At 44.7% G+C, this 15,269-nt stretch overlaps 1 protein-coding gene across 1 annotated transcript; it reads right to left on the bottom strand.

The window, feature by feature from the left end:
* Positions 1 to 306: 306 nt before the first annotated feature.
* On the bottom strand, positions 307 to 6,397 carry LOC124685179 (cyclic nucleotide-gated ion channel 17-like). Its single transcript, XM_047219506.1, has 7 exons — positions 6,221 to 6,397; positions 5,110 to 5,605; positions 4,397 to 4,609; positions 3,982 to 4,268; positions 3,329 to 3,440; positions 2,247 to 2,483; positions 307 to 1,396 (listed from the first exon to the last, which is right to left on the bottom strand). Exons 1-7 carry the CDS (start codon positions 6,289 to 6,291, stop codon positions 737 to 739), a joined length of 2,076 nt encoding a protein of 691 aa, XP_047075462.1. The 5' UTR covers positions 6,292 to 6,397; the 3' UTR covers positions 307 to 736.
* Positions 6,398 to 15,269: the final 8,872 nt, after the last annotated feature.

Below are 15,269 nucleotides of genomic sequence, written 5' to 3'. Positions count from 1 at the left end.
GAGGATCACCATCAGTAGAATGAAGCTTAACATTAAGCTCCATAGGAGTGTTAACCGTGCGCTCATTCTGTCTAATCTGGTAGCTGGATTTCACTGGTGCCGTGGTGCGAGGTGGTGTTACACCTCCCAAGCCGCATCCATGTCTTGGAGAGAGGCTACTGCGCCAGGCGCTGCGCTCACCGGCGCTGGAACCGCGGCACGCTCGGTTTAGCCTGGGGTTTCCTCTTCCTCCTCCAGTACATGAAGCGGCACGCCCATAAATATGATCAAGGAAATGAAACCAAGTTATGTGGTAGAACAAAACAATTCACACACCACCAACACTAGGAACCCTAGCCGATGCGTTAGAATTTCCTCGGCCAGTCAATACAGCAATAATGTGCACCTGTGAGGTCGCAAAAAAAACACAAGCATAATTACATCTGGATGTACAGAATGAGCCTAAAGCTAACCTACGCACAGCAACATTAAGTTGCACTTTCGTTTCCTAAAACAAATCAACAAGCACTACCCTCATTCTTTTGGTCTCAAAAAACCAGAAATCCAATCAGGCAGTCTGCCGTTCCACCACTGGTGTTTCGTCACAAGTAAGGAGACTCCCAAGTTCAATTCGACCAATTTTCTCGCATGAACAATCAGTTAATTCTGATGTTCAGCCCCAGCTCGGTACATATTTGCAGATCAAGGAAGGCATGCAGCAGAGTCAGCAGTAGCAAATAATATATCACCTTTCTTCTTAGTCCTCATGCTCTACTGAGAAGTCCGGTTCGGAGGGCTTCCTAAACTTTGGCAGTTCTCTATGGCTGTCAGGTCCTTTCCTGGCTGCAGTCATGATTTTCCGAGCAAGATTGTGCTCAGGGAAAGCGTCGTCTTCATCTTCTCTCATGGAGGAGAACGACTCCCTCATCATAAGGTCCTTGGCCAGCTTCCTCCTCTTATGACGGCGCCAAGTAGCTTGAATGAAACATGCGGCCCAGGTCCTCCAGTGGTGAGAGTAGTAGCGGAAAGTGTGCTGTAACTTCCTGCTGTGGAGCCGCCTGAACTGACTGGCAACAAACTTGAGGTCCTCAGCTTGGAGAGCAAACGCCTCCACTTCAACAAGTGCCTTCACCGTCCTGGTGGATGATGGCAGGTTGACAGTAGGCCTGGGGACAAGAGCCCATCCAAGCAATTCTTCGCCACAGAAATCACCAGATTTCAGGATGATTGAATTGAAGAAGCCTGTCCGGCCACCATCTGTGGTGGAGCTTTCCAGCTTCCCACGAATGATAAAGAGCATTTCGGTGACTGGATCACCTTCACGGACAGTGTATGTGCCCTTTGTACTCAAGGAAGATACAAGACGCCCACAGATGGCGTCCAGAAGTTGATCATCCATCTGTGAGAAGAATGGGACCTGAAAATATAGAGATGTAAAAACAAAGTGAGCCTCGGTCATCAAGTGATCTGCATTTTCACGACCTTGCCGTCAAATGAAACTATATGTGTGCCATTGATCACGACACAAGTAACAAGACCTATGCCAACTACGGAAAACCACTATAAGGTTGGGACTGGATAAAACATCTATGAAAAAAGTAAATTTGCAAATGAGTACTTATTAAACAATCCATGAACGGATTTCTGAAACAGCTGTGTTCAGTGCTCTCCCAGAAACTGTATAAATCAAACGGGCTACTGATTATTAGTGAACCATTGGGTGGTTGTAATTTTGAAGCACCTCCCGTAGGATATAAAGTTCATAATATTTGAATCTTGCAGCCCTTCAGTGTTCAAACATGCCAAAAGAGACGCACACCTAGGTCAATACAGCAGCAGATTTTAATTTACCTGTATTAATATGTTTACCAATAGAGAATAATAAAGGGAAATAAAAAATAATAAGAATATTTCTCTGTTTTAATGTCTCACCTGTGGAAAATTAGAGGAACTCGAGGATAGAAATATGGGGTGAAGTGTACACTTGCAGTTAGTTTTCATGTCATAGTTGTCTTCTTTAATGTACGATCGAATTGGATTGTAATACAAAGGAAAAGAAAAGGTGGTCATCCAATTGAAATTTCATGGTCCCACATGTTCTGTGCATCCGTACAAAGCATAAGCGGAACTGATGGAGTGAGGGTCAGGTAGAAACACATGGCTTAATTTGTCTAAATAGTTTGTAACAAGAGCATCAGATGGCTGTGAAGTTCACTAAATTTCTAAAATTGCTCAACAACAGAAAAGAGTAACGAAGGTAATTTTACCCGGCGAACAAGATCCAAGCAAAGGTGACGGTTGATGTCCCGACGAAGATCTGTGGGAAGAGCCTTCAGGATAGATGCTTCATCCACACCTCGAGTTGCAAGCCACTTGTAATGAATAAATCTTCTCACCCTTTCTCGTAGTTCATGAGGAAGTTGGCGATGTCTCATCCACTCTTCGGTATCTCTTTGCTTTACTCTCCATTCCTCAACCCTTGCGGTGATAGATTGTAGGTAGGTCTAGCAAATAATATAATGTAATAAGCCCAGTGTTTCTTGCAAATGATTATGTTGAGAAATGTGAACTTGAAACAAAAGGAACCATGTTTGCATTATTGGCATGATAGTTTATTAGTTACTACCTCTGTTCCTAACTAAAAGATGTTTTGGTAGGCTAAAATAGCCTACCAAAACATTTACATTTTGGAACAGAGATACTACTTGAGAAGAGGTAACAAAAAAAATCAAAACAAAAGGCTGTTGACATCACCCGTTGAAAGAACAAAATCTACGTAATGCATGTGTAAAACAGGATTGCTGAGCTGTTTGATAAGGTTAAGGTGAATACTTAACTTTATTATCTCTATAAGCTAAAGGAAAAGGCAAGCAGATTAAAGTACACTAGCGGGTTGTGCATGTGACATTATGACCTCGTCACGACAAAGACCTCAGCTTAGTAATACTTGTCGGCGTGTTCGGGTATAACGAATTAAAGTAATATACTGAAATCATCAATGCATGTTGGCCAAGCATATCACCAGACACACAAAGACTTAATCCTTATGTCTCTCTTTTGGTCAATGGCTATGTTTGATTGCGAATTTCAATGAGCAACCCAACATTCGCAAACTTGAGCAAAAAATTAGTCATGATCTTAAAGCGTTTCCAAGAACATCCCCAGTATTTAGAGCAAAAATGAAAATGATGGCATGGTATGAAGATAGAAATACTGAGGCTAGAGAAGTGGTGAACCTAACACAAAAGCGAGTACATTAAACAAAAAGGCTATGGTGTGTAACTTCTATAATCAAAGTAGTTTGGTGAGTTGCACATGAAAACAAGTTTACATTATAATGTAAAAGTACCTGAACATTCCCAATCAAATGGGCAAACAAAACAAGACCAAGCACCGCCAAAAATATAGCATATAATGTCTCGCCAATATAGGTACTCACAGTCAATGTCTGGCCATAGCAACTGTTTCAACAAATAATATAGAATGTTATCAACTAATAGAATCTTCATACCGGCTGTAGTTACTGTAAGTCTATAAAATAGCTATTACAACAAACAGGTGCAGTAGCTAAAACTTATCAGGTCAGGAATGTAGCATTGTAGGGTTGGTTGAATTGAATATACAAATGTCTGATCTCTGAAATGTTGCAACAGAGGTGTAGTTATTAATATTCAAACTTTGTACCTAGTTCATGCCATATAATGTAAGTAGAGTACATCGTTCACCCGATGCCATGTTAAGGAAAGAATCCCCATGATCGTCCAGCTTTATCAATACAAAGATATCCTTTTGCTTGGGCATTAAGCCAATTAGAGGTTAATTAGATTGGACTGTTAGGCCTCTATATAAAGAGGACCCACTATGAGGATCAAAGAAACAAGAATTAGAAGAACAGTTCTTCTATCAAGAACCATTCCCCTACAACCCTAGTACACAATATATGTATCTTATTATCAGATTGCCAGCCTTACAAGAACATCTGTTGTTCAGATATTGTCATACCTTAGATTCTGTAAGCCCCACCAAAGGCAATAGACATACTTCCTCAGGAATCTCTGGCTGGGAGTTTTGTTTGATAACAATGTCTCAAACATACCATAATCGAAATTGCCAGTTTTGTTACTAGCATCACAATTTGTAAAGATAACAGTGCTATTTGCCCAAATTGGATCTGGCTTCACGTTACAAGCTAGGTATTTATTATGACAACTAGGTTCATCACGGCAATATTGTTGCCAGCATGCAGTCTGGCGATCAACAGATAGCAAGTACCACAATGCTCCTAAAACCTGAAAAGGAGAAGAGCATATCAAGCACTTCCATTACATGATAGTCAATATAGCAACCACAATAAAGTATACTGGAAAAAGATTGGATACTGAAACTTTTAATCCATATAAGTATCAAGGTATCATACATGGCTAGCAGTCATGTATAACAGCAGATTGGATACAGCTCCTTGCCAGGCAGTCTTCGAAAAAGCTCCTGTAACTTTGACAATTTTACCATTCAAGGAAACTATAAGATATAACCTTAGAATGTACTGAAAAAGAGCAACCAGAAACAGCATGTCATTGTTATGACCAGACCAAGAATATTTAATAGCTGGTATCACAGACCAAGTAATGATCTGCAACAAAAGAAACAAAGAAATGTCAGATAACATTCAGGTATGGAGTGAAGTTTTGTTCAACTCGCAAATATGGCACATGAAACTTTATGGTGTGATTCAGGATGTTGAGACCTACTACTTTCATGTTTTATAAAAGAATAGTCTTGCCGTCAAAGCAATCATTTCAGAGCCACGGCCAAATTTAGAAGTAGTGCGCGTCGATATATTGGAATGAAATACTTTTTGGTTGTTTCAAGGCATCTAAGATATTGCAGAGCCCGGAGGTTCACCATCTTATGCTTTTGTAATAAGAAGGGAGCAGAGAGTTTCCCCTTATTTCCAAAAAAAAGTTACTTATTTTGACCTATTTGTGGTCACGTGAAATCGATTATTTCATCTGGGGGAGGAATAATATTTACAGTTCCCCATCATCTCGGCAAGTGCTAATGAAACTGTATGCAAACATCAGGGCAAACAAATGTTTCTTATAATGATAAGCAATGCATCAGAAAGTTTACCTGTGGTATAGGCAATGAAGCCACCAAATCAATTGCAAAGTCAGATCTGATATAGTTCTTTGCAATTTCATTAGGATCTGTAACAAGGTCTCCCCGGCCAAAAACTCCCAACTTGGAGCGCGGATTAATATACGCAGTCATGAACTTTATCACAATCTGGACGACATAAAAAAGATCGGCAGTTGACCGGAAGACAGTAATGATGGTAGCCAGGTGTCTGTCTTTCCCGACGCACTGAGTGCGAGCTTCATTGACGATTCTAGGTACATAGAAGTAGAGAGGGTCCATAAACAGAGCAACGAAGCATGCGATGCGGAAGACATAGTTCCACATCAGGATGAAATCGCTTGTCGGGTCAATAATCTTGTAGTGAAGATCAGGCCGTGCTACAAAAATCCTGCTCTTCCCTGAATTCCCCACGCCAAGCTTACGAGCGGCTAGCCCAGGCTGCTTCTGGTAAACAGGCATGGTTGGCTTCGCCCTCTCCTCTTGGAATCTGTGAATGAAAACAGAATTAACACTCCAACTGAAAGTGACGCTGAAAATCTGCTGCGACAGATTTTAGAAAAAAAAAAGAGGGTGTGTTAAAAAATTCTGAAGCCAGACATGGTCATTTAGGCTCATTGACATTCAGCATAGCCTGCAGGAATTCCGTGCTCTTCAATCTTAGGCTATATATCAGATTAATTTCCCTATTTAATAATCCTCAACTGTGAATCTAATCTTACTCTGGCCATCTATCACAGTAAGCAAACAACTTAAGAGGACTCACTACCAGATTACTGCTATGCTAACAAACAAAAATCAAGGCACGCAGGAGCTCTGAACGAAGTAATAGCAAAAGCGTGAGAGCCCCGCAACAAATTTCTTCTCAACGAACGCAGCAACGGCCACCTAGTCACCTACCCACGCCAATCCGAGTTTATTCTTCTTCTCAAATCCGCACCGAAATGGGGAAGATAGCGGCAAAATCGCGCTCATCTCATCATCCCTTTGACCTCCGCGCCCCCAACCCATCCCGAAGCTAAAAATGACAAAACCGCTAATCGCCACCGAGCAAACATAGCATCAAGGCAAACCAGTAGAGGGAAGTTGGTGCCCGCGCGCTCACCTTACGGTCCGCTGCCTGTTGAGCGCCATCTCGTCGTCCACCCTCCTCGACCCGAACATGGCGTACGCCATCCAGCTACAAGGAAAATGAACTCCACATCCACACAACCACCCACCACACCGGATACGAGGTAGAAGCCGGCGGCTGGGCCCTCCGCTCGTCCGGCGGCGGAACAGCCACGCCCGCGCCGGCCGGAGGAGTGGGGAGCTGCGGCGGTCGGGATCGTGCGCGGGACAGCGCGGAGCTCGAGGAAGGAGGGGAGGGGCGGAGAATGGAAGGAAAACTACCCGGAAGGAGGGAGGGAAGGCAGACCGAAAGAGCTTTGCTCGGATTAATTTGCTAGACGCGGTGAAACTGACGGGTTCTGAGTGGTAAAAATGTGTCAATTTCCTGTTGACTTCCGGATATGGAGTGGTGATTAGATTCTTTTTGGTGTGATTTTACTGTGGAGGACGAGGAAATGTCAAATGTGCGTGTGGGTAGGTGGTTCCAATGAGACTTGGTCAAACGGCAAAATCATGTGTCCGCATGGTAGTATGGAACATGGAGTGCTTACTAAAAGTTAGTATATTCATCCGTCTAAAAAAAAGTAGGTGTCTCAACTTTATCTAGATACGAATGTATTTCTAACTAAAATACATCTAAATACATTTGTGTCTAGATAAAAATATTTTTAGATGGAGTATTAACTTGGTATTAAAACTTCAATATTTTTATGGGTCGGAACAAGTACTTCTTTCATTTCCTAAGACTAGTCACAATGGGAAGTATCATGTACATGATACTAGTTTATGATACTATCTCCACAATGCATAGTATCATAAGATGGTATCATAGTAATAACATATTTAATGTTTTGTAGAATCTCAATGCAAATTTGTGTACATGATGTCTTTGCCATTAACTTTTCTAGTTTAACGTGCTATGATACGGTATCATATTATGATACCACTCTCATCTCTCACCTCATTAATTGGTGTGCCACATCAGATTTTTACCAACATGGCATGCATGATACTACTTATGATACTCCCATTGTGGCTAGTCTAAGCCATATACAATACATGTACTCCAATGATAGAAAAGTCATGTCTCCTTTTAGCCCTCTCTGTCAACATAGGTTATATATAATGCACAATTATTTAATGCCATCCCTAACAATTAATAAAAAACTAATTAAAAACTGATAAATTTTGATTATATTTGATTGATAAAATAATTTGCTAAAAGAAGACATATGAATGTATGATATAATGGCAAAAATAACATTTTATTTTCTTAAAAATCATCTCTAAGCTAACAAAAGATATCCTAAGTGTTCAAACATGTCATATTTCCTCGTGATTTGCTCATTGTCCGAGAAAAAAGCTATGTTATTAAATTCCCAACGTTACTTTTATTTACCATTGGATATGTTTTTTTAAGGATACTATGCACCAGCTTGCATCCATCATGCATACATCTTTTTTTATTGAATTATTCAACAAAGGTCTGACAAGGATTATACATCAAAAACTCGAAATGGCCACGCAACACCTACCAACACGATAATGAGGCAAAAACCATGCCAACAAGGCTTTATACCCTGAAAACACGAAAATCCAACATCAAGTAGGACTAAGGAACATCGCATACCCGGATACACCCACTAAGGCCTTGTTCGGTTAATCCCCAAAACAAGTGGATTGTATAGTATTGAAGTGTATTGAAGCGAATTTTGACTTGTGGGGAATTAGTGCCCCTTAATCCCCTTCAATCCACCTCAAATCTAGGGTAATGAAACAAGGCCTAAGCGAAAAGGGAGCGTCCATCCGGTCTTGCAGACTTTTAGCAATCGTCTCATGCACACGCTACAGAAGCCATCGCCGCCACCAACTATTGCTCCATCTTCAGTGCATAAATCCACGAATTGGAGAGTTTGATCACACGCACATGTTGCTCTCTCCTTTATACCTCGCACGCATGAACAATAACTTGAGAGTCTTTTGTGAGTGGTTGGGTCGATCCCGAGGCCTTCTCACCAGACTAGCCAGTCAGAGGTGGGGATGGAGAGACGTCGGAGTAGATGTACATAGTAGTAGTTGTTGTTGTAGCTTCATGTTGTTGAATGGCATTATGCCATTAGGAAATCGCCAGATTTTGCAGGCTAGATCTGGTGGGCGCTTCTCCTTGCTGTCGTCACGGAGCTTCCATGGTCGGAGCCAAGAACGGACAAGGAGAGCGGCTACCCCCATCAATAAGGCCTACGTTCGGGTTCTTCGTGGATTCGGGGGCTCTAGATCTTCTTTCTTCGCTCGCCATGGAGGCTAGGAAGGGAGGGGCTTGACGAGATGCTATTGTTGATGGCTGGATCTGCAAAGGGGAGAGCTTCTCCTTCTCTCGGGAGATTCCTGAAACCGGCATCTCTGTTGGTGAACTCCATGGCCAAAAGGTGGCCTCTCCCTCCTCCAATGTCGATGAGGGTTTTCTCCGGCAGCGCAACTAGAGGTCATCCTCGAGAGTTTCTTCACACCATCAACCTCGTTGGTGTACTACAAGGCCGAATGGGGGCCATTCTCGGTTATAGAGTCAATGGCGGTTGCATCCGACTGGCGTCACGCTAGCTTCAACCTCCAGGCTTTTATGCCAGCGTAGGCCCTTTGGCTCCAGTGCAGCAGGCTCTTGCATCACCGCCCCAAGTGGCTCCATCCTCGGTGACGGCGAGGTTGACTGAGTTGTGCAGCGGAATCACAACGGACAAGGAGCTGGCCTTAATTGCTTTTCCTCTAAGGTCACTAGTGCAAAGTGCAACGATATATTTGTAATCTTCCACTTTCTTAAGGGCCCTTCTTACCGCCGCTTACCGCCGGCGAGGCCGCGGGTTCCTCTTCTCTCCATCGGCCGCTTCGGCGGCGGGAGAGGGGGGAACCCCGGATCTTCGACCTCGGCGTGTAAATAGGTGTGGATTAGGTGTGCGTGCCGTCGATGTATCGGCGGCGGCGAATAAAGTGCTTGTGGCCTTGATCCTCTGTCAAGGCGTGCGAGCTTCTCTACCTGGCGACGGCGTCGGCGCAGCTACGGCGAGGTCGCGGAGGTATTTTGTTCCCCCTGATCTGCTGCTCCCGTGGTGGATTGGCTCCGGATCCAGTCGGGAATCAGGTGGGAAGCGTCTTGGAGTTGGTCGGCGGCGTGGGCCGCCTTCGTCCAGAGGTGTGCTGCACTGGAGCGGGTCACGAGGCTTGAAGGCTGTGGTTCCGGCGTTCTTCCTCGATGCTTTCGACGGGATGCGGCGGTGCCAAGCTCTGAGGAGTGACGGGGTTCCTCCCCGACCGACGAGCCCCAAAGATGATGGTTCTGCTGCTTGCAGCGGACGGCTTTTGAGGTCCACAAAGGAGCTTGACTCCGATGGTATCTCCTCTGAGTTGGGAGTGAGGTCTGTCCGTCTTCTTCTCCGGCGGTGGTGCCGTCGGCGGCGGCGACTGGACTTGATCTGGATGTGCTCAAGGACCTGCAGGGCTTTCTTTGAAATTTTTATCTTTTTTAGGGGTCTTTGTGCAATTTTCCTGTGTATGCTCTTCTGGATCTGTCCAGATTTGGCCACGTTTGTTGTACTCTCCAAGGTTTGATTAATGATATGATGTGGTTTCTCAAAAAAAAAAAGGGCCCTTCTTGTAATGACCGACAACTGTTCAAAAAACAATTATCACACACACACGTGAGGATCAGTGATAATGCCCGCGGGCAACTAGAGACTCCAACATCCAAGTTAACAGCAAATAATCGACACTGCATGTAATTTGCATTTCTAGTCACGTGATTAAGATGCTGGTGCGACAAAAGAAAGATCGATCGTCAACCTCCAAGTGGGCCGGGCCTCTCTTCACGCTCACGAGAGGAAGTTGCTAAAGGCAGGTTCTGGAGTGCGGATCAGCCAATCATCCTCCTGCATGTTTCACAGTAGACTATATAGCACGACTGCACGAGAGTGAATAGATGGAACCGGGCGGGAAATGAACCGGGCGGCACATGCACCGGGCTTATCTCGTTTTCCCATTGGCTGAGAGAGAAGTGGGCCTGGCAACATCTGTGGCATTTGTTTGAGGTCAACAATACAACCAAAAATACACAGGGTGGGACCTATCGAGAGAGAGAGAAAAAGGTAAGGAAAGTAAAGCAGGTCAAAAGTGTCAGACATCTTCTCCAAATTATTCTCCTCTCTCTTCTTCCGGACGTCTTCTCGAAATTGTTTTCTTTTCTCTCCTCCAAACTCCATCGATCTCTAACCGCCGCTGCCCTCCCGTCCCGCTTTTCCTCCATCGAGGTAGCCGCCGCCGACCTCCCGTACACCTCCTTCTGCGGCGCGGCGCGACCTGGTTGGGTCGTCGGGAGGCCGAGCGGGACGCGCGTCGAGGCGCCGCTGTTGAGCTGCATCGCCAGAGTACGGCTGCGCAGACGAGCAAGCCATTTGGTTCCTCTGGTACGGCTGTTCGTGAACGGGAGCGAGACGAGCGAGCCATTTGGTTCCTCTGGTACGAGTGAGCGAGGCCGGTGCCGTGTCGATGCGCGTGTGAAGGACAGCGCCCCTAGCGCCAGCGGTGGCGTCGGGGAACAGTCTGGCGATGGAACGGTGAGCGCGCGCGAAATGCGCGTGGTGGAGCATGGCGTGCCCTCCCCGACGGCCGGAGGAGGCAGGAGGCGGCGGTGGGATCAATGGTGACCCAGTCCTCTTCCGGTAGAGGGGCCATGTACTCTGCTGTACTGCGCCTGGGACGGGAGCGGCATTGTAAGGGTACATTGCCCCTATGTGTGGTTTCGGTAATTAATGACAACCCCTATGGACTAATGTTTTCATTGAGTTTATATGAAGGAATATTCCATAGGTACTACTTGCTCTCCATGTGTTGGATTCAAGTATGGATGCCATGAAGATAAAGATATACCTTGTGTATTGGCATCATGATCATCGATATGAAGATATATATGTGATATGATCAAGAAGAAGAAATGAAGATGGAGTTCTTATGTGGAACTCAATATTATCCATGCTCTATCTTAAGTGAGTATGAGAAGATACAAGGTTGAGTTGGGCAAGTTCAAGATGAGCATCTTGTGTGGATCACATGCTTGAAGCTTGCCGTCCACTTGGTGATAGTGAAGATGTGCATCAATGAACCTTTTTCCCATCATAGTGTATGGGGGAGCATTTGTGAGTATTCACGAAGCAACATTGATCAAGTGAGGCATTCCGGCTTGTATGGAGCTTGTAGAGCTATCATCAAGATCAAGCGGGATGCGCAAGGCAAAGGTATGGATTTGCTAGGTTTTCCTTTTACCGGTCTCAAGGTGGTTGATGGAAGACCGGATTATAGGATAGATAGCCGCACTATCAAGAGGGGCTTTCGGTTGGGTAACTTGATCACATCGTCTTAGGGAGCTCAATCCTTTGCATACTTTGCATATCCTTATTGCTTCTTGGTGTTTCTCTGTGTGAGATTCTTGAGCTTGTTGCTAGCTTTACAACAAGCCCAAGTTCATCGAAAACGGAATCCGCATGCATCTTCTATTGCGTTTTCGAGTTTGGACGTCTTTACCGTTTCTTGACGGTGGGAGACTCCCTCTCTAAAATCATCTAAAAATGTTATGTGAGGAGTCTCCATATTTCCAGTTTTTGTTGGGGTTCTATTCGTCGTTATCTTTCCAACAAAATTGGTTTCATGCGAATCGGAGTTCGGGAGCATTAGTTATTAAAGAAAAAGGAAAAAGGAAAAAGGATAAAAAGAAAAAGAAGAAAAGGAGCCAGCGGACCGGCCGGTCTGACCGGACCGACCACCGGCCCACCCGGTCCGCGACCGGCCCAGGCACCGGTGCCATCCGGACCATGTCCAGGGGCCTTTTGGCCCAAGTCCGGTCGCAGGCCCGGTCCGTGACCGGCCTGCCCGGCGCTGCCTCCGGACCGACCGGGCGCCCAGCTGGGCCGCCTCCGCCCCGCACGGCCCACGCGCCCGCGCGCTCCTCGCCTATCCGCCGCCCGGTGCGCGCGCTGCTGCCACCCGGTTGCTGGGCCGGTCCGACCGGGCTGCACGCTGGCCTGTCCGGCTGCTCGCTCCGGTCGGCCGGCCTGGTGACCGGCTGGGCCGTTTTTCTGCCCGAATTTGTTGCCCGTTTTTCTGTCTTTTTCCCCCAACAGTTATTTTTCCACTTGGGCTATAAATACCCTTCTTCCACCTTGAGCCAAATCAGTTCTTCCTATTCTCTCTCCTCCATTGCTACTATTTGAAGAACTTGCTCTTCCCCTTGAATCCTCCAACCATACTTGCTCATTTTTTTTTTCCACCAAACCGTTTCTTCTCTAAGTGAGGGAATCTCTTGGGATCTAGATCTTGGAGTCTTTGGTTGACTTTCCCCTTGTTCTTCCTCTCCAATCTCATCCTAGCATTCGTTGCTTTGGTGGGATTTGAGTGTGAAGGACTTGAACACCTCCGGTGTTCTTGCTTTGCATCATTGCATAGTGTTGAGCTCTCCACCACGATTTGTTCGAGTGAGAGACCGTGAGCTTGTTACTCTTGGAGGGTGACCTCCTAGTTGGCTTGGTGATTGGTGCTCCGGTGATCTCTTCAAGAAGATTGTGAAGAGGCCCGGGCTTCTCCTTCGTGGAGCTTGTGAAGTGGTTGTGGAGCTTGCCATCTCCGGAGCGGAGGAAAAGCTAACCATAAGGAAAGGGCCATAATCCTTCGTGGGTGTGGTTCGGAGAATAGGGTGAGCCTTCGTGGCGTGGGGAATCCTTCGTGGGACCTCCACCCCTCCAAACGTGACGTACCTTGTTGCAAAGCAAGGGAACACGGGAATACATCCTCGTCTCCGCGTGCCTCGGTTATTTCTATACCCGAGCTCTCTTTCCTTGTGATAGCCATCGTGCTTGAAGTTCATATATCTTGCTATCACTTGTGCTACATATATCTTGTCCCTATCTTGCTTAGCTCTAGTTGCTATTGTTACACTTAGTTGAGCTTAGCATACTTAGGGTTTGTGCTTGTAAACTAAACGTTAGTTTAATTCCGCATTCTTACAAGACAAATCCGCAAGAGTTTTTAATTGCCTATTCACCCCCCCTCTAGGCGACATCTCGATCTTTCAATTGGTATCAGAGCAAGGTCTCTCCTTGTTTTAGGCTTCACCGCCTTGAGAGTAAAGATGTCGGCTAGTTTAGTGCACAATGACACAATTATCTTTGTTGGCACAAATTATCATTTGTGGCGAAATTGCTTGCTTTGTAAACTTCGGACCTTGTGTCCAAACATTGAGCAATTTCTAGATGTAGGTTTTTCTCCTCCAATGGATTCTCAAAATCTATCTTTAGAGGATGAGAAAAACTTACATCTTGAAGCTCAAGTATCTAATGAGCTTTTATTCTCTTTGAGACCCGATTTTCGTAGGTTCTTGATATATATAAAGCGAAAATCATCTCATGAGATGTGGATCAAGCTTAAGGAAATGTTTGGTGGATCCACTTCTCAATTGGTCGGTGGTGACTCAAAGGAGCTCTCTTCTCCTTCACATCATGAAGAGCTCCAAGTTGCTTCCACCTCCGGTCGTGATGATATATCATCTTCTTCCACTTCACCAACGTGTTGCAAGACACAAGGTAATGATATGGTGAGTGGTGAGGGAAATTGCAATGTTGATATTGTGCTCATTAGTGATGACTCTTCATCTCTATCTCATTGCAATGGTTCCTCTTTGGACTTAAACACATGTAGCATAGAAAATAATATACATGCTTGTGTTGGTAGCCCTTGCATATCATGTGTAAATTGCTTACATAGAACTCATGATGATATGCTTACCTTGTCTTGTTCCCATAATCGAAATGCTCCTATTTCCTCTAGTTGGTTGTTGACTAACAATGTAGAGGAAACCGAACACTCTATGGATCAAGACACTATTTCAAATGAGGATTCAAGAATATCTTCATCTTCATTCTCCGGTATGCACATGTGCCTTATGGCAAATGGATCAAAGGTATCTCCTACTTTGACTCTTAACACTTCCTCTAATGATGAGAGTGATGATGATGATAATGATGAAGAATATAATACCTTGGTGCATAATATGGCAATGATATATGCTTCTCTTCATGGTAATAAAGAAGCTCGTGCTAATCTCGAATACTCTATGGATATCTTGAATAAATATAAGGAAACCATAGTGAAGTTGGAGTCCCATGTTGAAAATGAGGAAATGAGATTCACTCTCCTCAAGCATGAGCTAAAAGATGAGAAGCATGCTAATTTCATGCTTACACAAAAAGTTGAATCCTATATGCATGAAAATGAGAAAACTATTGTTGATGCTTGTGCTACTAACTCTAATTCTTGTGAAGCATCTACCTTAGAGGAGAATGTTGAGCTAAGGGCTCAACTAGAGTTGCTAACTAGCAATTATAGGGAATTGGAAGAAAGTCATAAAAAGCTCTCAAGCTCTCATGATGATCTTCTAATTTCCTATGATGGGCTAAAGTTAGCTCATGAGGCAAGTATCACTAAGGTAACATCTTGTGAGCCTCATATGGATGTTAGCACAATCTCTACTACAAATGTTATATTGCCATGTGCTAGTCCTTGTAATCCATCTAGTCAAACTAGTGATACACCTTGTGTTGGATTACTCACTTTGCCTTGTTGCTCTAACAATGAAGCTTCTACTTCCTCTAGTACTTGTATTTCTACTAACCATGTAGAGGAAATAAAAGAGCTCGAGGCCCAAGTCCTTTCTTTGAAGAAAGACTTGGAAAAGCGTCATGAGGGGAAATCCGCACTTGACAAGATGCTAAGTGTGCAACAATCCCCCAATGACAAGAGTGGACTTGGATTCAACTCCAATAACAAGAACAAGTCCAAGAGCAAGAGCAACAAGAAGAAGGGCCAAGACAAAGTCAAGGATCCGGCCAAGTTGGTTTGTTTCAAGTGCAAGGTTGAAGGGCATCATGTTAGATCATGCCCATTGAAGAAGAAGAAGAAGCACTTGAGTGAGAAACAACAAGGGAAACGGCCACAAGGTAAAGGTCAAGCTC

Source organism: Lolium rigidum, chromosome 1, assembly GCF_022539505.1.
Source record: "Lolium rigidum isolate FL_2022 chromosome 1, APGP_CSIRO_Lrig_0.1, whole genome shotgun sequence".
In the NCBI taxonomy this organism is placed as follows: Eukaryota; Viridiplantae; Streptophyta; class Magnoliopsida; order Poales; family Poaceae; genus Lolium; species Lolium rigidum.
The sequence above is the reverse complement of the archived record's forward strand: the minus strand, read 5'-3'. Positions and strand labels throughout refer to the sequence as shown.